The 27,515-nt window shown below is 36.3% G+C and overlaps 1 protein-coding gene and 2 pseudogenes across 1 annotated transcript; 1 reads left to right on the top strand and 2 right to left on the bottom strand.

The window, feature by feature from the left end:
- Positions 1-15,249: 15,249 nt before the first annotated feature.
- LOC140694466 (olfactory receptor 8U3-like) lies at positions 15,250-16,197 on the top strand (annotated as a pseudogene).
- Positions 16,198-19,502: 3,305 nt separating this feature from the next.
- Positions 19,503-20,498, bottom strand: LOC140694361 (olfactory receptor 5AL1-like). The gene has a single exon (XM_072957628.1). The coding sequence runs from the start codon at positions 20,496-20,498 to the stop codon at positions 19,503-19,505; it is 996 nt and encodes a 331-aa protein (XP_072813729.1).
- A 4,608-nt stretch (positions 20,499-25,106) lies between these two features.
- Positions 25,107-26,067, bottom strand: LOC140694549 (olfactory receptor 8U9-like; annotated as a pseudogene).
- Positions 26,068-27,515: the final 1,448 nt, after the last annotated feature.

Below are 27,515 nucleotides of genomic sequence, written 5' to 3'. Positions count from 1 at the left end.
TTATAACTACATTCCTCCTTTTAAAAGGTGGTAATCTCTTTGATGAGAGAAATAGAAAATGTGAGGAAGTGAGACTCCTGCCTTATGCTGTTCTACTTGTACGATGTGTCATTGTGAATTAGATGCCTCTTTCAACTTCTAAAGGAAGATAAATAGCTAACTCTAATTTCAAGAGGAATGTAATAAAGTAAAAAATTATCATCCTTATCAAGTTAAAAAAGTGTACAAAGTAGAAAAAATAATTCCTGTTTTCTCCTCAAACATTTTGTCCAAAGGGAAACTTTTTTTCTAACAATTCAGTGAGAGTGGTCAGAAAATTATTCCTTTAAATTTCTTTCTTCTCTCTCTATTGAATCATCTTAATACTATTACTTGTACCTAATGTACTCTCTAAAAACAAGAAACAAAAAATATATATGCATACATACACAAACATGCACATACATATATACACAAACACACACATATACATACAGATATATGCATATATACACACATATGCATAGTTACATATTAGTGCATATTTAAAACCTGACATGAAAACAAAATTTCCCTCCATCCATTTACTTTCCACTTAGTGAAGTCAAAACCTACCTTGTGAGAGGTGTGTTTGAACTGGCTTGTTTTCCTGAACTGGATCCTAACACAGCTACAGTGCTATAGCTCACTATTCTGGGAATAGAATGGAAGAAGAAATGAGAAAACATTGATTTGGCCGCCATGTGCTCACTGCCATCCATGGCAACATATTGACTCTGGTCCCACTCTCGGTCTTCCACTATAAATATCGTTTCAGATGTCTTAGGGGTAATTAGTGGGAGTGTTGGTATTGAGTCACTTTTCTTTGTGCATACATTGGAATTAGGCTTATTTTTTTATTTTTCTCCTTTGTAATTAAAGAAAAAACTTGCAAAACCCAGACATGCTCATCAATTTCAAATTGACCCATGAATGTCTGTGATAGATATTAAACCATCAACACTTCCCCGTGAGAGAAAGACAACTCCCCCACACACAAAGGCTCTTTATCAGAGGATTTGACTTCTGACTTTTTATCAACAGGTAAAATGTGTGTCCTTCTTCTAAAGGACACCCAAGTCTCAGGCAGTAGTTGAAGAAGATATTTCATTTGGGGAGGTTTAAGAAAGGTGTTTCATTCTTGAGAAGAGACGTCAGCTTCATCTAGTTGGAGCTGAACTAGCCAGGGCCATCTCCTTTGTTTTAAATAGGGGAAGATTGTGGATGGCCTGGAAATAAGGTGCTATGGTAATGACTGACAGCAGCACTTTTTAACCTACCAGCATGTGGAAGAAATCTTCCCCTGAATGTTTCCCCAGGGGTCTCCTTTCCAAGGACTCACTCAGATACTCGGGATATGTGAATGAGTACTCCAGGTCTTTATATAATGCAGTCTCGATTCTTTTGAGAGTTAATTCCGAGTGTTCCCCCAATGTGAGTGCACCAGAGTGCAACTGTGCAGCCTCCAGTGTGCAGTCATGATTAGAAAGTTCCAATTAGATGAAGATTAGCTGGTAAAAACAAAGGTAACTTTAAGTTATGTTTGAAACTAGAATAATGTCAGCATGAAATCACTAGTCATTGGTTATGTATGTCCAGTTCAATTGCTGTAAACAAAACAAAGAAAAGCAAAAACAAAAGGCAAGCAATTCAATTATTACAACCACTTTTAATGTATTGTCATCATTTGTTTTCATTTGTCCCTTCCATTCCCTGTGATCTTCTCAGCCAAAGGGATTCTGATTCAATAAAATCAACCAGTTCCTGTATATATTTAAAAAAACCCTGGAGTATTAGTATTGATAGGTATGGGACATTTTTATATATCCTTTATTTTGTTAAAAATATATATACATATACATACATTTTTCTAGGATAAAAAGAAAGTATATTTGAAACCTGAACAACACAGGTGTGAACAGTGTGGATCCACTCTTAGGAGATTTTTTCCAATAAATCCTACTCCAGTACTACACCTCCCGAGGTCGGGTGGCTCTGCAGGTGTGGAGCTGCAGGTGCAACTCTACTGTAAGCTTATAGGCAGATTTTCCATCTGGAGGGGTTGGTGCCCCTAACCCTACATTCCTCAAGGTTTATGTTAGCTGTTTACAAAATTTGATATACAGAAATATATGAAAAAATTCTCTAGAGGTAACTGCTCTTTAAGTTTGGGGACAATTCATTTTTCATTTTTCTTTTTTTTTGTATATTATTAAATTGTAATCAGAGTATACGACAATTTACTTCTTATAATGAATTTTTTCCAGCAATTCATTTCTATGGGGAATTGGTCCAGGACACCTCTTCCTTCCCCCAGTGCATCATTGCCCAAACCGGTGGATGCTGAAGTCCCTCATTCACAATTGCATAGGGCAGTCGGACCTTCAATCTGGGGGTTCCACATCAGTGGATTTGATTGTGATAAGATTTTTTGTGTCCTGTTCATTTCTTTAGAAAATGATCAAACCAGAGTAATAAGCACTTTATCATAGTTCAGTTTATAATTTATATTCCGAAGGTATGCAGAAGCCAACCCTTTGCCCACTTATTACAGCTCACAGACCATCACCTCCATCCAAACTGTGCACATGTGGTATATGCTGTCTTATATTGCCTGAAGATGTATTTCACATTTGCTATTGCAATCTTATTTCCATTTGAGTAGACCTTTGCCTTTCAGACATTTTTGGATTTCTATATTCAGGGAAGGATTAAATCCATCAGTATCCTTACATGCATTCTAGTAGGGCTTTCCACCCATAACATACATCAAAAACCTTAACTGTGAAAAAAATAGTAGTTTGACACCAAATTTGAAAAATTTTAATATGTGATTAAATCTCCAAATTTTGGAGAATTGGTCAATACGCAGTGTCTCTCCACAGAATTTGGAAATTCCCAAATGTCTATTGCTCGCTCGTGCTGTATAATGTGGAAAAACTTAGGTTAGCATTTCCATTTCTAGTCAGGCTGCAAAAGTTCAGAATATGTGGGAAAATTAAGAACAATGCCATTTTTTTGTAGCAATTGTAATTCTCCTCCTGCTGATTTTAATTAAATAATTGCTGATTATTATGTAAAGAGAAATTGAAGTCAGTCATTGCTTTCGTGTTAATGATGAAAGTCTCTGGGTCTTATTAGAAAGTTCTTCATTGCCAACAGAATTCCCTACTGTGAATTGCTAAAAGTGAATTTACTTGCTAATCAGTTTCAAGGGGCCTTATTACAATGAATTTCTCGGCTTTTTCTTGGGGACATATTAACAGAAACCAATCTCGACAAATGGGACGTTTCAACCCCAGATTAATGACTGTGCCATGTAGTTTGAATGTGTTGTTGAAATCATCATCTGATTCCTCAGGGGCAGCAGTTTCCTCAGCCTTGAATCTCTTTCCTCTGGGAGACAAGAAAGCAGTGGGAAGAGAAGATTTGGAGCAGGATCTGAGTTTTCACTCAGGCTTGTCTACTCTGTCCCCATGTGCACTTGGGAAAGTCATAAATTCTGAGCCTCAATTAAGAAATAAAAATACTACTTACAGCACAAGGCAAGTTTGAGGAGAAAACCTTTAATAGTTATTACATTACTTTGCAAACTGCAACCTGACGGTGCATGATGATTAGGTGTAGTATGATCATGATGACAATCGTGACAACAGTGCCTGAAGTTCATTAGGTGTTTATCAAGTTCCAGGCCAGGCATCAAAAAGTTCTTCATACAGCACATCATGATTCCTCGCAAACACTATAATGTTGAAAAATGTTCCCCCATTTCAGATAAGGGAAGCTAACAGAATTTAAATAATGTGTCTCAAGTCACAACTGATGAATGTGTTAGATAGAATCAAGATTCAAGTTGGAGCTGCATAATGGATATATAGTTCAAAATTAATGTAACCCTAAAATTCTCAAGAATGTGTTATTATAGTGTCCCTTTTAGTATGTATAATAAAAATCTTGGATACTTCTCTTATTCGTAGTAATAGTACAAATATTGCTTTAGGTAGGTAGATAGATAAATACATACATGTTGCTGATAGATGCAACTGGTGTTCCAGGTTCTTGTCCCATCCTAGAAAGAATTCAAAGACAAGACTTACAGGTTAAAAAAGGTAAAGTGAAGATTTATTAAAGGATAGATAGTACACTCTCAGGGGAGAGCAGGCAGGCTCAGGGGAGTGGCTGCCCGGAGTTTCTTTGGCAAGTTAGTTACATGAGGTGCAAAAATAAATGGATGGAATATTCACTGGGGAGGAAAGGGTTTGGGGTCATATTCCCTGATTATCATCCCAACTCCACCTTCCCAAAGGGAGGAGGGATTTTTGTCCTTATTTAGTCTGGATCAGAAGTGTCATGGTGTTGGTGCATGATGCATACTTCTGATCTGCAAGGCTAATTTTATTGAAATGATGGCATAAGGAGCAAAAGGTTACATTCAGACACTAGAAATTCCTGCCTTTTCTCACCATTCTTTGTTCTTCTCCAGGCCACTTGTCACCCCAAAAAGTATGATCCCTTATCAGCCCCAAGGTTCCTGCTTTTCTTTCTCTGCCCAGGGATCCCTGCTGCTCACATGATGTGTGGTTTCCTGCATTTGGCCTGTGTCCCTCCTTTCTGCCCAATTCCTGCCATTTGGTCTGTGTCCCCCTTTCTCTGCTCATATCTAGCTATCTGCCTGCTCTAACACATACATATATAAATATGCATTTATCATTACATTATTTTATATATCTCAACCAAATAAATTATTTTTCACTTCTCAAGGAAAATTTCACTTTAACTATGAATCTCTTATCAAGCCAGAACCTAACCCAGGGAATAGTAAACTACATAAGTGCATCTCTAAATTCTCTTATTTTTAAGATACATGCATATCATCTGTAACATGTAATTTTTTCATTCTGAATTTCATTTTTGAATTAATTTATCTGTGTATCAGTCTCTTTCCAATTCACTGCATGTCATTCCACAGTGTTAAGCCACTATCTTGTTTAAGGGATTTCTTTGAAACATATCTGACTGTATCAATCTTGTAGATAAGACATTCCCATTGTTTCTGCCTCCTATAGGATTCAGTCCAAACTCATTAACATGAAGGACAGTGCTATGTGTCCAGGGCCCTGACTGTCTTCCTGACTCCCCTGCTTTTCCCTCTCCCACCTGCCACACAGTGTCTTTCCTTCCCTAACTGTGCTTGCACTTTCTGTGTCACTGAAATGCTTTTCCACAGCTTTTCGGTTCTGCAGAAATGTCTCATTCCTTCTCATCTTCTCACTACAAGAACAATAGATAACCTTGTGGTAGAGTTTTTTTTTCCAAATTAACTCAATCTTCTCTTTACCTGACCCCCAAGCCACAGGGGGATGTTCGACCATTTCTCAGTATCCTCTGTGACTTCCTTGTGTCAGTTACATTTTTCACACTATGTTGTAATCTGCATGTTCCCTATGTCTTGCCTCTCACTCAGCTGTGAGCTACCTGAGGGCACAGACTCCAACAGAGTCATAATTTTAACTTCAGTTATTTATGTAGAGTGACAATGAAGGTTATTATTTTGTTATTTTAGCAAACACTGAGCTAATTTGAATAAAATCTAAAAGAAAAGCGGCAATATATTATAGTATCATTTCTAAGCCAACAATTCTATTCTTTAGTGTCTTTGTTATGGAAATGACAGGCCAGCCAAGAAACAAAACACCACTCCGAGGGTTGGAGTACAGAGGAAGCTCTGAGCCCACCGGCATAATACATCTGAGTACTCCAACCCTCCGAGTGGTGCTTTTTTCTTGGCTGGCCTGTCGTTTCTGTAACATCTTTTTATCTGATTATTTTTAATGTATGTCTTATTTCAATACACATACGAATAGTGGGTATCACACTGTTGTAAATAAGTTTTCCTCTATTGTTTTTTTCTATGTTTCTATTATAATTGGGTGTCATATGGGGGGAAGTTTTAATTATTCTGATTGATTGATTTCCTTGGGGTTTGCTGATCACATTATTTGTAAAACATATTTGTACTTCTTCCTTTTAAAAATCTATGGTTCATCAGTGATAGGCCTTATAGGTGGATAAGAACTAGTTTCTGGAAATCAGTTTGGTTAGATAAGGCTTCAGACTTCAAAGGTCTTTTTAATCTGGAATGCTTAGTAAAGGATTTATAGTTCCCTTTTAACTAAGAACCAAATTCATTATCTTTTAGAATTAAGACCAGTACCCTCTGCTTTACAAACCAAATCTCCTCGTTTGTTGACATATATTATATCCTGTATTAAATCTTAGTTCTAAGCTCTTCCTTAGTCAGATTCAGAGGTATTAATTTTAAAGGACAATTTCTTGCTCATTTAGAAAATATTTTGAAGGCGTATATATATATGTACATAAATATGCATTTCTTATTTTTCCTGAATAAACATTTGTTGGCCTCTATGATAATACTTTTAACAGAGATGTACTAATATTTCAAACCCCAAAATGATGCTACTTATAAATTTCAACAAATTTTAATCTTTTTATTAAAGAAATTAATTATTATATAATCAACTCTTTATTATGGAAATTTTCAAACATGTACAACATTAGAAGATTTGATAGAATAATCCCCACTCCCCCCCCACCGGAAAAGCTGCCAGCTTCAGCGTGTCCACTGATGGTCAGATAGGTTTCATTCAGCCCTCTTGCCCAATCTATTAACCCCCAAAGATATTTTGAAGTAAATCTCAGACTTTACACCATTTCATCAATTGATGTTCTCCAGGCACAGACCACCAGGAACCTCTAATCACAGTTGTGTTGCTGTTGCTTGCTTCAACTAGGGAGCCCACATACCACGGGAAACAGGGACATCTCAGTAAGAAGTCTTAGGGACCGGGCTTTCTAAGAGATTTCAACCTATGAGGTCATTTACAACGGGTTCAAGAAGGCATGGTTACACTTTCAACTGGATGATGTCAAATGAGTTCATATGTTAATTGTTCCTATTTAGAAAGTGGATAAATTGGAGGAAGGTGAAAGCTTTAGGTGGTAAAGAGCAGCAGTCCCTTGTGTTGGCCAGATGGACAGGGTGTCTGACGGTTTTGTGGTTTAGGCAGTGTTACTGGTTTTGCCTGTGCTCTGCCATTATTATAGAGAGATCCTGCCTTGCCTCACTTCACCACCTTTACCACGTAAACTTTTCTCATATTCATGTTTTGGGAAATCATTGATATTCTGCAGCAGAATGCTACAGCTAAGCTTTTAGTGCCAGACCAGATAGATCCCTTTCTATTGGCTGCATCCAACCAGATCTGGCTACCGGGCATGTGTGGGAGATACAGTGGGTATGACTGTGCTTTGGAGCAGAGCAGTGTGGAGAAGGGTAAATGAAGGGTTATGTCCCTGGAGTCTGTCACAAGCAAGGTTCTTCCAGTGACTTGGTGTGTGATTTTGACCAAGGTGCCCAACCTCTCTGTCCTCTCTTTACTTCAGTGTTTCCCTTGTAAAAAGAAATAGTAATAGTATTTATAACAGAATTCTTGTGAGCATTATGTGTACTAACACACAGACTGCTTACAAGAGTGCCTGGCCCAATGTGAATGACTCTATGTAAGTGTTTGTGGATATTAATGTTACTAATATTACTATGCTCTTTTCTGGGGGGTGGTAATTAGGTTTATTTATATATTTTTAATGGAGGTACTGGGGTTTGAACCTACAACTTTGTGCATGCTAAACAAGCATTCTACCACTGAGCCATGCCCTCCCCCTAAGGTTATTAAAGATTGTGATGTTCTTTTATTCACTCCTAGCTGGAAACGGAGAGAGGTAATTACATGAGATTGAGGAGCCTTACTTTTTCATCTGTTTAAATGATCACATTAAACTAGCTGATCTCAAATATTTCAATTGAGGGTGATGTAAGTAATTAGTTGTGGGAACTTAAAAAATTGAAAGCAAGGGTTAGAACACAATCTTGACATCTGGTGCTAAGTTGTCTTTCTGTATGCTTATAACTTACTTTTCAGAGTGTTTATGTATTCAATTATATATGAGTTTACTTATTTGATAAATTTTTTGTTTATTTATTTTTCAGTAAGGAACCGTGTTAGTAGTCAGGGAATCAGTAGTCAGCAAAACATACACAGACCCTGTCTCATACAGCTGACAGTCTATTGTGAGAGAGACTTAAATAAACAGTTAGACAAAAGGGCATTTAATCATAATCTGTGGTCATTCCTTTCAAGTAGAGGTGCACAGTGATGAGAAAACATAACAGAACCCCAGGTAGTTCAGGTTTCAGCAAAACGCCCCTTAGAAAATGATGCTCAGTTTGAATTCTCAAGTAAGAGTTGACAAAAGGGATGGGAGGTAGGGACATTATCTAAGAGAGAAGAAAGAATATACCAAGTTCTGTGGCAGGAGGAAAATTAGGAGAAGAAGCGATGGTACAGTCACTAAGAAAGCAATGTAGAAGCTCCTCAACAAATTGAAAATAGAACTTCTGTATGATTCAGCAGTCCCAATTTCAGATTATATATATATATAATCAATATATCATTATATATATAAAATCATTGAAATCAGGATCTAGAATAGATATCTAGATATCTCACTCCCATGTTCACTGCAGTACTAGTCACCATAGCCAACACATAAAAACAACCTAAATGTCCATCATTGGATCGATGGATAAAGAAAACGTGATGGGTACATAGAGTTAAATATCACTTGGGCTTAAAACAGAAGGAAATCTTGCCATGCGTGAAACCACGGGTGAACCTGGGGGATATTATGATGGGTGATATAGGCCAGCCCTAGAGGGACAACTGGTGTGTTATTCTACTCCTGTGATGTATCTGAAATAGTCGGTCATAGAAACAGAGCCAGATGGTGGTTGCCAGGGACTGGGAGGAGGGTTGAATAAGAGTTGTTTAATGGAAAGAAAGTGTCAAAAGAAAGTGTCAGTTTGTAAGACAAGTAGCTCTAGAACCTGGTGTGCAACACTCTGTATCTAGTTAACAGTACTGTGCTATGTGCTTCAAAACTTAGCAGCAGAGATCTCATGCTAAATGTTCTTCATACAATTAAAAAAACAAAACAAGGAAATTGTGGTATCAATGACAGGAAGTGAGATAATGTACACATTTTCAACTTTCAGAAGAGATCCAACTAAGACTGGAAAAATGTTTACTATATTTATTAATAATGTGAGACTCAGGCTAGAAAGGAATGGTTTCAGGGGTGTAGGGAAAAGCTGGATGGAAAGAACAAACATGTACAAGAAACTGAAACAACTGCATGATTTCTTCAAGAATTTGGACTACTAGAGGGGGTGGGTACAGCTCAGTGGTAGAGCACATGCTTAGTATGCATGAAGTCCCAGATTTGATCCCCATTACTTCCATTAAAAAAAAATAAATAAATGAATAACCCTAATTACCTCCCCTGCCCCACTTAAAAAAATAATGAAAAAAAAAAAAGAATTTTGGCTACTGCTCTGAGTAGTTGTTTTACACACACACACACACATATTCTGAAATTGGTTAGAAAATGGTTTTCTAGTTTGAAAATTGTGGAAAAAGCTGGATTTCACCATTAATAATAATGCATTTTGATTATTGTGTAGATTCACCAAGAGAGACTCTGACACTGGTAGAAGTAGCTCTGGTTTTCAAGTAAGTTCTTGGTGTATCTTCATTTTATTTATTATTCTGATTTGTCTTACTTTTTAAGCAAATACCTTTTGAATACTAACTACTTATCATAGAGTTTGCTGGGATATTTGCATACATTAATTCATCTAACATTCACAAAAATATAAAAGATGCATCATTTTTACTTGATTTTACAGTTGAGGAAATTGAGACTTAAAAAACCAAATATGGGTGTTGCCCATATTCTCATAAGTTCAGTTATCCAAAACTTAATGCTAGTCTTATCCTTTCACATAATTTGAATTTCTTTTTCAAACGAACCAAAATTTACTGTTCTTTTTTTTTAAGCCTGTAGTATAGCCTTCTTTAACTTTCCTGGAGATTGATTGGTATACTTGAAGTATAGTTCCTTCAAGGATACAGGTAACTTTTTAATCCCCAATATAATTTGTCCAACTCATCTTACTTCGAGAAAAACAAGGAAGGGAATATTACCACTTTCAGGCATCTCTAGAGGTTCAAGTTTAGATTCAGAGGGATCTAGGAACTAATAAATCACCCAAACAACTTCAGAATGAGCTCTCTGGGAGCCAGGATCTGGCTAAGCAGTGAGTCATATGGAGTTTGTACATGGAGTGAATTGCCAACCCTCCACCAACAAGTGGGCTTCCCATTAGAGACATCTCTCCTTGGTGAGCTGTGGTATTTAATTGAACCATTCTGCTTTCAGAGATAATGCCTCTAACATCCCAGTTGCGTTTCTTACTTTCATACCCTCTCCTTTTCAGTTCTTTGCAAAGGATATCTGGTTGTACTTAAAATAGTACATCAATCTTCAAATTTCTCCCTCCCTTCACTCTGTCTTTCTCTCTCTCTTTCGTTTACACACACAGACACAGACACAGACACAGACACAGACACAGACACAGACACATTAAATGACTTTTTACTGAGTTAACCAATTAAAAGTACCCTCCCTTCTGCAGTGGCACCCACAGAAGAGAACACTTCCTCTTCTAGGTGGATGGATTAGAAATGAGTGTAAGTGAGATTTCCTGTGTAAAGTTTTCTCATGGGAATGAGTGGCCAAGAATGGCTGTATACTTAAGTGTAGATAACAGTGCTTTCTAAGTCCATTTTTGGTCTTTGGAAACACCAAACATAAGGTAAAAAGTTCCTTCTTAAGTAAAATCTTTGTCAAGACAGTATGCTTACTCTTATTTTTAATGTAAAATAGAACTTGGTATTTCATTTCTCTAATATTGCTTCTCAGAATAGGTTTTTGGCCTCAAATTGCACTCTAAAAAATAAGACTCAAACCAGTGCATCCCAGCCTGTTCCCATGCCATGTCATGTTATTTGCATGTGTTTTGGGATACATGGAGGGAGCATCTGATGGTTGAAGAAGTCACCAGGGCTGCACATCTGCAGTGCACTGGTGGTAAACAATGCCTCTGTGGGCTGGGTGGTAAGCTCTGGTACAGAGATCAAGCTCCATGTAGCTGTAGAATGAAGGATGCTTGGCTTGGAATAGCTGCTGTAGACCCTGATAGAACACCAGGCAGGACATGGTATCACTAGGTAGTAAGCAAATTAGGAAATTTCTTGATTAATAGAGCAAAGAATAAGAAAGAGGAAGTTTCTCAATGACCTTCTTTTTCTGTCTTATAGTTAAACACTATTTGTGCAAACCATTTCTGTGCAAAAGTAATTTATTTTTACTACTGAAAGTATTTCTTTGGTTATTTTACCTTATTTCTTATTTTACTTCTTTAAAATTCAGATAAACTCACACACATACACACACTGATTGGAATTTTATTCTTGTAACCATAAGTTACTATAGATTCTATGTATTATAATAGTAAAATAGTTCTGTTTGCATTAAAATTAAAGTTATTTTAGAATAAACTGATTAAAATTGCCTATAAACTTCCAATTTTGATGATTAATCATTAAACATAAATTTAACTTTTGTTTGAAATTCGTCTTATTAATTAGATGGGAGTGTTTTCCTAAATTGTTTAGAACTCTGAATAGTTTTATACCTTGGAGCAAGGAATCATATAAGATTTCAGATGAGTGAGAAATATTTTCATTTGTAAACTGGGAGAAGTCTGGGCTTTGAAAAGGCAAGATACAAAAGGACCAAAACCATAGGTGCTCTCAGGCAAATCATTTTCACAAAGAGACAGGCATGGGAAGCGGAGGCACTGAAAATTAATCTTCTTTTTTTTAACTTTTTTATTGATTTATAATCATTTTACAATGTTGTGTCAAATTCCAGTACAGCACAATTTTTCAGTCATACATGGACATATACACACTCATTGTCACATTTTTTTTCTCTGTGAGCTATCGTAATATTTTGGTGTATATTTCCCTGTGCTATACAGTATAACCTTGTTTATCTAGAAGGGATAGACTGGGATTTGAAATTTAATCTTCTTAAAACTGCTCTTGTCCTCCTAATCCTTGGTGAGTCTTTTCATATGAAAAAAATAGGTATATTCTAAGTTGAATTTGACTGTCATGATGAACTCATTCAATCATAGGTTGGGCAAACAAAACTAAGAGAAACAAGTAACTTTGGAAGTATGTGTGAGTTATGCCTGCCATTCAAACTGTGGACTGAAATAAATGCACAACCTAAAAGTTGAGCGTTATGTTTTATTTGGCGGACAATTCTGAGGATGCAGCCCTGAGGGACCGCTCTGAAGAGGTAGGGGAGGGGCTAGGCTATATAGGAGCTTTACAACAAAGACCAGGGAGTTGGAACCTTAAAAGATTGGCTGTTAACTAAAGAAAACCAGGCATCTCAGGTTAAAGAATTTAGCGCTTTTCTATGTATGGGAGGAAGCAAACATTTGGGCTCACTGAATTCATTCCTTTGACAAGCACCTAGCTATCTAGGGCCAGTATCCTCTCCTTTCTTATTCTGAGTCTGCTCAGAGGGCACCATTGTGAGTGGCTGCAGAGGCTGGGCTGCAGGCCTGTCCCCACTGGGGGGTGGTGGCAGTCACTGATGACTCGATGGCTTCAGCATTCTCTGTTTACTGACATGGTTTGCAGTATTTTTTGTTCACACAGCTGCTGAGTTTGTTCTTTTGACTACTGATTCTCAAACATGGCTATCATTAGAACTGACCAGGTAGCTTTAAATACACTGAAACCTGAATGTTACCCAGATGTTTTGATTAAATTGGCAGAGGGGTGCCTGGATATTAGGATCTTGACAACTTTATAGGTGGTTTCAATGTGCCATAAAATTTGAGGCAAAACTCATTTATGGAAAGATACAATGAGCAAGAAACATCATGCTCATTAAAAATACTTTGACATCAAAGGTGTCAATACTTTAAGGATGTCCCTCAAAATCGACAGAGTGTGGAAATGACTGAATAAATGGTGAGGCTTTGGGGTGGTAACTGCTCCAGAGCAATCTGCAGAAACTAACTGGAGGCTATGAAGAAACATTACTTTTAAAAATAGAGGAATTAATAAAATAATCTAAAAAGTCATCGAGTAGGTGCAAAATCATAAATGCTGCAGTCTATAAGCCTTTTAAAGGTTTTCATAGGTAACTGTTTCTATGTAACTTTTAAGTATTTTAAATTTAGAATACAAACTCCAGCTTAACATGCAACTCCATTATATATAAACTTCATTTTTGTTTGCTTCATTTGCTGCTTAAATATCCCCCTTAATAGTAAGTGCCTACCATAGCTAATGTTCTCGTTGGTGCATTTATTTTCTCACTCAGCTGATTTGACATGTATGTTGCAACCACGAAAAATCCTGAAATTACATAAATCAGAAAACAAAAGAAACTAATGCACAGGTGGCCTTTGTTATTTTAAGTAAAATATTATGATAAATATAAATCAACCTCTTCCTCTGACCCCATTTTTCAGCAAGGGTGGTCTGCTTAAATTTTCCATTGTGTGGTAGCCTTTTCATTATTCTCAACTAGCAGTCAAACCATGTCTTCACAGCTGGAATTGATATAAAAGACTTTGTGAGAACACATTGAGTATGTGCAAGCCCTGTAAGAGAACCCTTAATTCAGAGTACTCGTGAGAGAAACAGTTATTTAGCAGGAGGGACAGAATGACATAATAACTTTTTAGACGCTCAGGCTTCTGCAGTTTTACCTTGGCAAAGTACATGGAAAGCTTAGCAATCTTTAAGAAATTACAGGTGTTATGTTTGTCTTCTCTAAGCTTGAAACGTTAGGTTCATACTATAGACAAATGGATATATCTGCCAGGATGGTTGCACACTGGGCAGCATAGTTTGATGTTTAGGAATATGGGCTTTGCAGTCAGACAAATCTGATCACCCCCATACTATACCATGTGATCTCTGGGACCATAGCTTTAAGCCTGGTTTTTTCAATTGTTAATCAGGGATGATGGGATAGAATTTCATCATACTCTCAGTAAAAGACAATCGTAAGTTAATTCATGTATTGCACAAATTAGAGTATCTGATAAGGGCAGTCCTCAGCAGCAACAGATAAATACTTATAGTAGCAATAAATAAAATTAAAATATGAAGGAGTTCGACGTGATGATGTTTCAAGGCTCCTTTCTTTGTTAATATATTATGGTTCCACTTGATGGGAAAATAAAGCTGGGGCAAAAATAAATTTCAAATAGACTAACATTGGGCTTAATGAGATTAGTCCTTTTTTTTTCTGAGTTGGCATAAATAAAAATAATTGCAATTTTTCAGAAGTGTTCATCAAGAACTCTACCCACCTGTATATGTTTCCATAGAAGTTTGATTACAACTGGCTGTTCTTTAGGATATGTTGCTAAAAAGTGAAATCTACTAGAACAAGTCTTTGGGTATCACAAGCCCTTGAAATATATTGACACATATTTATGGGGAAAGGGGTTTATCTACATGAAGTTTAGAATAAGTTATCTAATAAACAACTTAACGTTAACTCTTTGGGCAACAAACTTCAAAGTGTGGTTAATTTTGAATTGGAAAGCAAAACATGTCTCCTTAATTTTTATGCAGATAAATTTGCATGTTTTCCCAGACTTCTTGTTAATTTCCTTTTAGCTTCTACATCATCCAGTCCTTACTCTGTAAGGGAAGGGATGCAAGAAAGTGAGTCAGTCACAGATCACTCTGAAAATTTTTAAAACTGTTGGAACGTGCACAAAAGTGAAAAACTGGGCAATATAAATTTGCTTTTATTTATAAATTATGTATTTTTATGCTGTGCTGCCGTATTTATATGTGCATAGAAAACTTAGGGGCACCAAAACCACTGAAATATTACTGGTAGCTGTCTCAAGTGCTTTCTTTCAGATAATATTTAAGTTTAACCAACATTCTTCTGTAGTTTCTAAAATCACAAAACAAAATAATGCTTAAGAGTTGTATTCTGAGAGTGAAGATCTCTTTCCCTGGGGCAAGAATGGCATGTCGTTGGAGAGCTAAGGTGTACTTTTTGCCCACAAGGTAACAAAATTCAAGGCTAGAAGATGCTAGTGATCACCTCCCCCAACACTGGCACAGGCCATAAAAAATACCATTCTTGCTCTTCACCTTATAGCAAAATCTGAAGCCTTCATCAAACTCAATGGCTGAAGATAATGCCACCCATGTCACTGAATTCATTCTCAGTGGAATTACAGACTGGCTGGAGCTTCAGGCCCCATGCTTTGTGGGTTTTCAGTCATCTACCTGGTCACAGTGCTGGGCAACCTTGGCTTGATATCCTTGATCAGGATGGATGCTTGGCTCCAGACAACGATGTACTACTTCCTCAGTCACTTGGCCTTTGTTGACCTTTGTTACTCCTCTGCTATCACTCCCAAGATGATGGTGAATTTTATTGTGGAACACAATATGATTTCTTTCCATGCTTGTGCAATACAACTGTGCTTTTTTCTCACCTTCATGATCAAGGAGTGTTTCCTTTTAGCCTCCGTGGCCTATGATCGCTATGTGGCCATCTGTAGACCTCTGCATTACTCCACACTGATGTCAGAGGGTCTGCATTCAACTAGTGGTGGTTCCATACATATACAGCTTTCTGGTCACCCTCTTCCATACCATTATCACCTTCCACCTGACTTACTATGGCCCCAATGCTATTAATCATTTCTACTGTGATGACCTCCCTCTCTTGGCTCTGTTCTGCTCAGACACATGAGGGAAGTTCTGATCTTTGCCTTTGCTGGCTTTGATATGATCTGCTCCTCTTCCATTGTCCTCACCTCCTACATCTTTATCACTGCTGCCATCCTGAAGATTCACTCTACCCAGGGGTGACACAAGGCCATTTCTACCTGTGGCTCCCACGTGGTGGCTGTCATTGACTTTTATGGCACGCTGATATTCATGTACCTACAGCCCAGATCCAGCCACTCCCTGGACACAGACAACATGATATTCTACATGGTGGTGATCCCCATGTTGAACCCCTTAATCTACAGCCTAAGAAACAAAGAAGTGAGAGACACCTTTCAAGAAAGCCTTGGAGAAAGGCTGTGAAACTGTAAAGATGTTAAAATTAAGAAAATAATAGTAATAATAGCTTATTAAATACAAGAAGGTAAATGAATCAAGTTTTCTCTTTCTGACATTTCTTGTAATTCTTTCCCAATCAACTGGAAATGTGGCTTTGATATTATCTACCAGGTCCCTGGCCAATTCTGGAAAGTCAGTTTGATTCCAAGTCCTGTTCAGGACACCATAGCCTTTAGAGAGCAGTGAAATTATGTTTGAATAGAAACACAAACATGGTCTCAAATATACATACATGTATCCCAAGCAAGGGCATCACTGTGTCTTTGTTAGAACTGAGGACTCTGGAACGAAGACTGCCTAAATTTGAATTGTGTCTTCTTCCTTTTTTGACTGTGCAGCTTTGGGCAATGAATCTGAACTCTGTGACTCTCTTTCCATTTTTGGAAAATAAATAAGACCCAACTCATTGTTTGGTTTTAAAGACTAAACAGATTAATATTTATAAAACACTTATAGCAATATCCTGTGATAATAAATGCTATGTAATTGTTTGCTATATAAGTGTTTGTTATGTATAACTGAAAAATAATTCATTGAGCTCTCAAAAATTTACTTCTTTAAGTAAGAAGGAAAAGCCTGATTAGGTTTCTATTACCTGCTGGGCACTGAATCAAGTAGTGTTACTTATTACAATAAAACAAATCTCAGAGTTGGGTAAGATTTCACCTCTGGGTTTCGATTTTTCATAAATTCTGTAAGGTTACATAATTAGTAATATGAAAATTCTAAATGCAAATGCAAGCCTTTCTGAATTTTGTTTTCTTAACCACTATGAGTATTATAGATTATCTGGACTTAAAAATGTCATTATTGGATTTTTTAAAATATAAGTGGAAGAACATGGTTTATAAGAAACTGTGTTTTAAAATAAATAATTGATGCATTTGCATATTGTTCAAATAGAAATAACCTTTGTTTATAATATCATTTATTCAATCACCCTTATAGGATCATGATATGAAAATATTAGTGATTTGACATGCTTTAATTATTTTGACACTTCATACAAATAGTTAAATTAGTCACTTAGTATTATCTTATTATTTTACCATTTTAGAAGGAGATGCTTACAGTTACAGTCACTATATAAAATGCTGTTTGAAGTCTGCAGTACAAGGAGATTACTTCTTCTGAGACTAATTTGTAAATAACTCATTTATGCTGCCATGAGGTGCTTTTCAAATCTTGTCACTTGAATGAATTCTCAACGTTTTAAAACAGTTTTGACAGAGAAACATGGTACTTCTATTTACCATACTGTGTCTTGTGAGTGTATATGTATATAGACAGCTATCCACACACATCCTATCACATATCACATACAAGGCCCACAGGCGCAGCAAAGCCAGACTCTCTTAGAGGTAAAGAAGTTCAGACCTACAGAATCTTAATGCCTCACTGAGGAACACCAGTTTTCTGGAATTTCATTTTATCTTTTTCCTTCATAATATTTATAACAGCAATGTTTAAACACTAATTGAATCGATGTTTCCACATCTTTACACAATTTTAAAAACTAAGAAAAAATGGGTGATTCACAAGATGTCATCCAAAAACTAGGTTTAAGTTAATCTTTCAATTAGAAAATAAGTTGAAAGGTATGTGAGCCTGAATCTGGCACTACAAATGGGCCCTTCATGTTGTACTGGACTCTGGAGAAGAAAGTAAAGGGAAAAGGTGACCATGTATGTGGCAGAGGCTCTCCACCTGCATCATCTCTTCACTTATTTTGTGAAAACTGAGATTTAACAAAATTAAACACAAATCTTGTGTTTTTCCCTAGTTTTTAGCTACATGTTCACTAATAAATTACATAAATTGTTTTGGATCTCTTTATTTTTAAAATATCTATCTCAGTAGGTTGTTATAAATAATTAACTGAGACTGTCCATTTAAAGCATTTCATTCAGCACCAGACACACAGAAAGACATTCAGTAGATGGTAGCTTTATTTTTACTTTGAAAAGTTTGAAACTAAATAAATGCATAATTTATTAAGGCAATTTTACTAAATGTAACAAAAGCAGCTTAATATTTTTTCAAGAAAAAAATACGCTTATTTTAATAGCAGAAATGAAGGACTCAAAAATTCAGTTTAAAATATGTTCATAAATAGATAAACAACAAGTTTATACTGTATAACACAGGGAACTACATACAATATCTTGTAGTAATTTATGGTGAAAAAGAATATGAAAACAAATATGTGTATGTTCATATATGACTGAAGTGTAGTGTTGTACACCAGAAATTGACACATTGTAAGCTGACTGTACTTCAATAAAAATACATTAAAAATATGTTTATAAACACACACAAAAAGAAATTAAAAATAATTAAATTGCTTTAAAGATTACAATAAAATAACTTGTTAGCTTTTATATTTTCATTTTGTTGATTCTAAAATAAAGCATGTAATGTTGTCAACTGTTTCTCAAAAAAAAAAAGACTACTACCTGAAACCAAATAAAAGAGATCATTGACACAATAACAATGCTTTAAATAATTAATATTGCTCTTTTGGTGTGAGTCAACATATGTGAAGTGCTTGCTCTTTGCTAGGAGCTGTGTGATGCCTTTTATATTTGTAGGCTTATTTAACCTTCACAATTAGTCCAAGACAAAGGGAATTATTACCTCCTTTTGCTGATGAAGAAACTAAGAAACAGAACTGTGAAATAATTTACCCAAGATAACAGCTATTACTTGGAAAAGCTAAAATTGTTAGCCAAACTGTGTGAATGAAGATCCACGTTCCTAATCACACACTTATATAGAACAGGTTATGATTTAAAATGGTGTGAAATGGCTCCAATGAACTAAACTGACACAGCATAAGTGGCACCAAGTGTTCAATGTCAGGCTACCCTTGTAGCTGAGTTGCAGGAAGTGGAATGCTAGGAAGGGTGTCTAGAATGTTAAAACCAAATATCCCTGCTCTTAAGCATCAACATGCTTTCAAGATTACCTGCACAGCACACTTGAAACATAAGATACCAGATGTTGATTTACCATTTCAGTACAATGCAGATTTCTCAATAGATGACACAATTCAGATAAAGCCTCTCTTTTCCAATACTGCTTCTTTAATGAGGAAGAGGATTTTGTGGTCAAACAGGATTAAGATCTCTCTCTGTCTCTCTCTTTTTTTTCTCTTCCCTTTTATAATTCAGTAACTCAAAATTTACAAAATGTGTTTCACGTGGAAATCACTAAGAATGAAACAGTGGGTGAGACATATTCTGAGTGGATCTGAGCACTGGAAGTGACAAAGTTGGTTCATTTATCAGCATGGTGACTCTAAATAAGCCACAATTCCTTGTCTTCTGATGCCTCCCTGTCCAATGATTTTTCTGTTACTTGACAGCCAAACAACTTCTCTGTAATTCTTTTCAGTGCACTTTTTACTTCCTGATTCCTCAAGCTATAGATCAATGGGTTCAACGTGGGAACCACCACCACATAAAACACCGAAGCAAACTTATCTGTGTTCAGAGAATGGCTTGACTTGGGCAGTAGGTACATTAAAATGATTGTCCCATAAAATATGGTGATGGAGGTCAGGTGGGAAGCACAGGTGGAAAAGGCTTTCTGTCTTCCTTCAGCAGAATGGATCCTCAGGATGGCAAGGAGGATGAAGACATAGGAAATGATCATGACCAGTAGAGAGCAGAGCGTATTGAACCCAGCGATGACTAACAACATCAGCTCTTTGACCTGAGTGTCAGAACAGGCCAGAGCAACCAGGAGCACATCATCACAGTAGAAGTGATTGACCATATTGGAGCCACAAAAAGACAACTGGAATGTTGCCACTGTCTGTACAAGACCCACACTGAACCCATAAACATACGTGCTAGTGATGATTCCGTTACAGAGTTTTTTAGGCATGAGAATGACATAGAGTAAAGGGCTGCAAATGGCCACATACCTATCATATGCCACGATTGAGAGCAAATACTGCTCACAAACTACAAATGTGATGAAACAGCACACCTGAAGGGTGCATGAATAAAATGTTATGCTTTTAAAATCACATAGGAAATTCACCAAGGTGTTGGGGTTGACAGAGGATGTAAAAGAAAAATCAACAAAATCCAGATGGCTGAGAAAAAAATACATGGGTATGTGAAGCTGAGGACTGACTTGTATTAGCACAATCAAACCAAGATTACCCACAACACTAGCTAAATAGATTACTAGGAATACACCAAAGAAAATGGCTTGAAGCTCTGGATTATCTGTAAGTCCCAAGGGGATAAAGTCAGACACTGTTGAATAATTGCTTTTTGGCATGGTACAGATTTTTAAATATTTTTACAATAAAACCCCCCAGAGTACATATTCTGTTTATTCCTGTCTCCCTTGGCAATAATCAAGCAGATATTAGAAGCTGGTTCTGACCCAACATGATCTTATGATGGATGTGTTCCGAGGAGAATCTTCACATTAGCTCTGGCAATGGAAATAAAAGCAAAAATCAACAAGTGGGACCTAATTAAACTTATAAGCTTTTTCACAGAAAAAGAAACCTCAAACACAAAGAAAAGACAATATTTGCAAAGAATGTGACTGACAAGGGCTTAACTTCCAGAATGTAAAAACAGCTCATGCAACAACAATAAAAGAAACAACCCAATCAAAAAATGGGCAGAAGACCTAAACAGACATTTCTGCAATGTAGACATACAGATGGCTAATAGGCCTGTGAAAAAATGCTCAATATCTTTAATCATCAGAGAAATGCAAAAGAAAACTCTAATAAGGTATTACCTCACATCTGTCAGAATGGCCATCATTACAGTGTCCACAAATGATAAATGTTGGAGAGACTGTGGACACTGTTGGTGGGAATGTAGATTGGTGAAGCCACTATGGAAAACAGTATACAGATTTCTTAAAAAACTAAAAATAGGCTTACCATATGATCGAACAATCCCACCCCTGGGCATATATGCGAAGAAAACTCAAGTTCAAAGGTATGCATGCACCCCAGTGTTCAAAGCAGCATTATTTACAAGGGCCAAGTCAAGACATGGAAGCAAACTAAATGTCCATTGACAGATGACTGGATAAAGAAAATGTGGTATACGTATATACAATGGAAAACTACTCAGCCATTAAAAAGAATGAAATAATGTCATTCAAAACAACATGGATGGACCTAGAGATTATCACATTAAATGAAGCAAGTCAGAGAAAGACAAATAGCATATGATACGACTTATATGTGGAATCTTAAAAAATGAGGCAAATGAACTTATTTGCAAAACAGAGACAGACTCATAGACATAGAAAACAAACGTGGTTATGGGGATGGGAAGGAGAGTGGAGAGATAAATTAGGAGTTTGGAGTTAGAAGATACTAACTACTATGTATAAAACAGATAAAACAAGGTCCTACTGTATAGCACAGGGAAATATTCAAAATCTTGTAATAAACTATGATGGAAAAGAATCTGAAAAATAATATGTATATATATATACACACACACATATATATATGACTGAATCACTATGCTGCACAACAGAAATTAACACAGTGTTTTAAATCAACTACACTTCAATTAAAAAAAATAACAATATATCTTCTTAGATTCTTGACCTTGGGATCAGGGACACTGCCATCATTCCACTTGCAAGTCTCACTCCCATGGCTCTATTTGAAAAAATGATTTAAATGGCAATAGATCAAACGCTAAATACCTAAAATTAATTTTTTTAATGACCATAATTTTCTGCCCTTTCTTTCACCTCATTTATAACACTTCAACTTTTTACTCACTGCACTGGTATAGTTAAATGAAAGTCAGTGGTATTATAAGTAAAATAATACAAAATAATTTTGGTAGAGGATACATATACATGTGATTATACTGTATGCTAGACCAGCACTTTAAATTAATGATGTCTCTCCCTACACTATATTAATATATATATATAATGAGTGTCTTTTCCCAACATACTTACTAGTTACAAAGGAGAAAATTTAATTAAACATGAAATGACTAGCCAATAATAAGGTTTCCATCAGACTGATCAAATTAAATGATAGATGATACCCACTGTTGGTAAAGGCATGGGAACGTGGCATGGACTTACACATCCAATGGAGGCGTAATTGCTTTCATCTTTCTGGAGGGCAGTGTAAGAGTAAGCATCAAAACTGTTTAAAATAGCCCTGCCACTTGCTATAATGACTTTAACTCTAGGAACTTAGGAAAGTCATGAAAGTATGCAAGTGCCTGAATTGTTCTGTTTACTTACTCCAAAAAAGGAAATTGTCTAGATATATTCTAATAGTTGTTTAGATCTTACATGGCTCTTCAGTAAAATAGTAAATGGTAACTTTAAAAGCTGAAATAGGTCTACATTTATTGATATTGAAAAGCGTTCATGATATAATCAAGTTTTAAAAGCAGCATGCTAAACAGGTTATACAGTGATAAATAATTCCTGCATATCACATCACATGTAATGACCTAGGGATATGTATGCAAACAGAAAAATGCTCATATTGTATGTGTCAAATGTTACCTGTTGTTCTATCTGTGAGGTGATACTGTGGTCCTTCCTTCCTTCCTATTCCTCTTAATCAGTCTTCATGGTCTGTGCTGTGCTCTCTGTCCACACACTTGATGTCAGTGTCTTATGTATAGTTCCATCTTGCATTCCATGTGTATGAATAGTGACAACTTAAGTTTTCATATTGTTATTGCTATAACTTGTACTTATCTAGTGCCCATATGAATGTTTGAAGTATTCTGAATTATTTACCACTAAAATGAACTTCATAATCTCATCTCTTGGGGGGAAATGTCTCATTGTGATATGTTTCTTAGGTAGATTCATAGGTTAAGAAATTTGAACTACTTGGCTAATTGAAAGCAGTCTTTCTCAAAAAGGACAAAATCAATTAACAAAATCATCATATTTCAGGGAAAAATCATGACAAATTTTTTCTTTTATATTAATAGTTTTGTAGCATATCTTCAGTGTTAACCTGAAATTCTTAAATTTTACTGTAGATAGATTTCTAAATGTTTATCATATTCAAATAAGTAGTAGGAAATCTGAAAACTATTAATTCAAAAATCTTTTACTCTTAAATGTTTTTATCCAATGTCTTTTTTGATCTTATGACAATAAAATTAGCAGTTGATATTATTTTCACCTTCTTACTGATGAAGAAACTAAGGTATACAGAACTGAAAAAAATTGCCAGAGATCTTTTTTTGACCCAGGAAATGTCAGACCCAGCAGGCTTTTAGATGCCAAGCAATCTAGGCCCTTTCCTAGAGGAGCTGTGATGCAGTGGTTGCTCCAGCCTGCCAAGACAGGAGGTCAAGGACAGTAATGGCAGGCGGCCAGTATCTAGAAGACAGATTCAAAACCTGCTGCAGGTGCTTTGTGAGAAAACTGGGAGCAAATGAAATGGTCCAATAGTAGGCAAATGTGTTTAAATAAACAATGAAAAAATTAATGTTTGAGAACTATGGATTAAGCTAGCCCTGTGTTCTATGAGCAATGAGTGTATGTATTAAATTTCCCCCTCTAGCTGTTAGTAGCAGCTTTCTAGTTTTTGTCATTAAGCATTCAAATGGCATATATATATTAATACACATATGTATTAAAATGGTATGCATGAGTTGCAAACTCAAAATCTTTTTCTGTGTAACTGAAAATTATGAAATTATTACACTTATTTGAAATGCATACATGCTCATCTCTATCTCTGCCTCTCCATCTGTGTATCTACCTGTCCATATCACAGTTACCAGTTATGTAGGATAACCCCCATTTATAAATTGCTCCCTCAAGTTTATTAGTAGAGTTGGGACAAGAACTGAGGTCTTCAGACTCAGAGAAGGAAGGGAAAAGATAGGCATGCACCTGCCATTTATTATTACCTTTTGCATGTTGTTTAAGAGTTTAAAAGTCTCCAAATTCTGTAGCATTGTCCTTATTTAATTGGTAACTAACCTCGTGAGAACCCACACCTTGTACATCGCCATCCTTGGACTACAAGGTGCATGTTCTTCTCATGAGGATGCATTGCCTAATGGGTTCATTGTGTTCTAAGGAGCTATTCCTTTCCCAGCAATGACCAACTTACCCAAGGTCTGCCCAGTATAACTGCATATAATCCTTGCTGCTGGCAAGATGATCTATAATGTTTCAATTATTCTGAGTGTGTTTATTTAGAATGCATGATACCTCTGGGATTCTATCTTGAATTACATTATTATTATTATTAAATTTTAAACAGTTGGAAAAAATATAATGAGGTCTCATAGGCTTTAAAAAAAAGAGCAATTCACTTGAGAATCAGTCTTTAGAGACCAAACCAGACTTTAGGTCATGTTAAATCAGTGAAATTGAAAAGGTTAGGATATAATATTGTTCTCTTGAATAAAGAGAATTTGTTAAATATATCAAATGGAACAAATTTATAATGTTGTATTTTTTGTAGAAACTAGCACATCAGGAAAAAATATTTGTGCTATGCATCTTTGGTTTTCATATGGGGTATTGTTAATACAGCTGAAGAATTCTGAACTGGGAATGTTGGACGGGTGGAGAGGCTGAACTTTTGTCCTATACTAGTTATATAAACATATAATAGCTTTTCATGCAATTCTTCATTTGAGAAACAGGAAAATTGGCATAAATTCCTATAGACCAGATAATTAATTATTTTAAATGCATTTTCATTTGAAAAGTAAGAGAATGGGCATAACTTCTTATGGTTACTCTTATGTCTGAAATCTCATTCTAAGTAAAAAATCTATAGAAAATTTTATTGTACAGTGAATAGATTCATAGAAATCTCATATTAGGAGGAGGCATTCTAATTTTTTTAAGAGAAAAAAGCGAAGGAAATTCCCTTTTTATTTATTCAAGTCACTTTCTTAACTTCATGAACATAAAAGCCTGGTTTCTACCGATGATCACTTTTTTTCAAGGCATCCTTCACCTCCTTGTTCCTAAGGCTGTAGATTAAAGGGTTCAGCATGGGAATGATCACCATGTAGAAGACAGAGGCCATCTTGTCTGTGTCCAGGGAATGGTGAGAGCTTGGCTGTAAGTATATGAAGATGAGAGGCCCGTAGAATATGGTGACTGCCAGCATGTGGGAGCTACACATGGAGAAAGCCTTGCATCTCCCCTCAGCTGAGCACATCCTCAGGATGGCAGAGATGATGTACAAGTAGGAGACAAAGACAACCAGAAGGGAGGAAATGAACTTGATACCAGCACAAACAAAGATCCACAGCTGCTTGGTGTGAGAGTCTGAGTACGTCAGCCTGAGGAGAGGCATGTCATCACAGTAGAAATGGTTATGGATGTTGGAGTGGCAATAGGAGAGGCGAAAGGTGAGGATGGTATGGAACAGGGTGATCAGGAAGCTGTAGCTGTAGGGGGCAGCCACAAGCTGGATGCAGATTCTTGGAGACATCACAACTGTTTAGAGGAGAGTGTTACAAATGGCCACGTAGAGGTCATAGGCCATGGAAGCCAGGAGCAAACACTCAGCTGTCATGCAAGCCAGGAAACAGCCTAATTGAGCAGCACATGCATTGAAGGAGATCATGTTCTGTTGGTACAAGAAGTTCCCAAGCATCTTGGGTGTGATGACAGAAGCATAACAGAAATCAACAAAAGTCAGGTTGCTAAGAAAGAAGTACCTTGGTGTGTTGAGTCTTGCATCCATTCTAATGACCAGGATCAGACCCAGGTTGCCTACTACTGTGAAGAGGTAGATGGATAAGAACAGCACAAAGAGGTGCATCTTCACCTCCTGACAATCCGTGAGGCACACGAGAATGAACTCTGTCACCTGTGTGCGGTTGATCTGGGTCATGCATCTTCAATATGTCTGGATGAAGAGAGGAGAAAATAAATCTAGCTTAATCAAATAAAATTTAAATTGTAATACCCTTTAAAGCCATTTAATTGTTAGCAGGAAAATGCTAATATTAAAATTATTAGCATCCTTGAAGCCTGGGGGTGGGACAAAGATCAAAAAGAAATCTTTAGTAGCAAAGGCACATTTCTTTCCCAAAGTCAATTGTATTTAAAGTTAAGAGCCGTGGGATATGATTCAGTCCACACTGGCTCTCTTTTCAAAGCTCTTGACTTTATATTATTTGAATTTTACCATCAATTTTTCAAAATTTTGAACTATTGTTTTTTTCAAAAAAGAATCCTAACATTGAGAACATAAAGGAAATTGAATCTTCTGCAGTGATATTACCCAGACAGACTTGCCCGTGTGATACAAACTCAACATTGCTTCAATGCTATATTCATCTGTTGTATACCATTACTTATTGCAAAGAAGTCACCATACATTACTACAGATTCTTCATAATTGTGTTAATGCAAATGCTGGAAATACATAACTTTATGAAAGATGCTATAGCATGCTTTGCAGGCTGTTTATTTACTTTGTTTCTTATATGCCCATTCTACAGATGGAGAAAGAACTCTGAAAGATTATGCACCAGGAGTATGCTCAGACAGCCAGTCTCTAGCACAGCTGGGATTCAAACTTGTATTTTTCTGAAGCAGCAACCCACCCACTATTAAATTCTCAATACTCTGGATTTATTCTGTTGGTGCATTGCCTAGATTTCGCCGAGCGTTTGTTAATACAATGTTTCACAGACATCTTTCTATGTAAAACATCAACTGAACTATTCAAATTCAATGAAAACCTTCAAATTTTGAAAACATTTTGCTTAGTTAAAATAAAAGTGATATTTACTTTCTAATAAAATTATATCAATGTACATGGCTCCAAACTGAAAACATACAGATTTGGATTGTTTTTATATTAAGTTTCATGTTTTTACTGTACTATTTTTGTGAAAGAATTTCAATCTAAAATGAAACTGGAGGATAGAAAGTGGAAAATCTCACACATATGCCCAAGGGCAAACAGAAGGTAAGGACTGGTGGGGAGTGACAGGCTGATATCTTGTAAATGCCTGATGTACCGAACACCAAAATTTATCCAAGAATCTCTCCACATCCTTGAGCCCATAAACTTGCTGCTTGGACTTGTGAAAAACTCAGAAACAGCCAGAGCAAAGTGAGTGAATAGTAACTGGTAGAAGTTTTCCATGAACATATCAAGGATGGTCTCTGTTTTGTTTTTTTTTAATTTAAGATTTTGTAGAATGCACCCAGATATGCTTGTTTTAACTGACTCTGATTGAACGCCCCCTTGTTTATACCCACTCCATAAATACAGCTTACCCTAAACCCTCAATGGATTTGTTTGTAGCTTGCTAGAGTTTTATGTTT

The sequence above is a fragment of the Vicugna pacos genome, unplaced genomic scaffold, assembly GCF_048564905.1.
Source record: "Vicugna pacos unplaced genomic scaffold, VicPac4 scaffold_21, whole genome shotgun sequence".
In the NCBI taxonomy this organism is placed as follows: Eukaryota; Metazoa; Chordata; class Mammalia; order Artiodactyla; family Camelidae; genus Vicugna; species Vicugna pacos.
The sequence above is the reverse complement of the archived record's forward strand: the minus strand, read 5'-3'. Positions and strand labels throughout refer to the sequence as shown.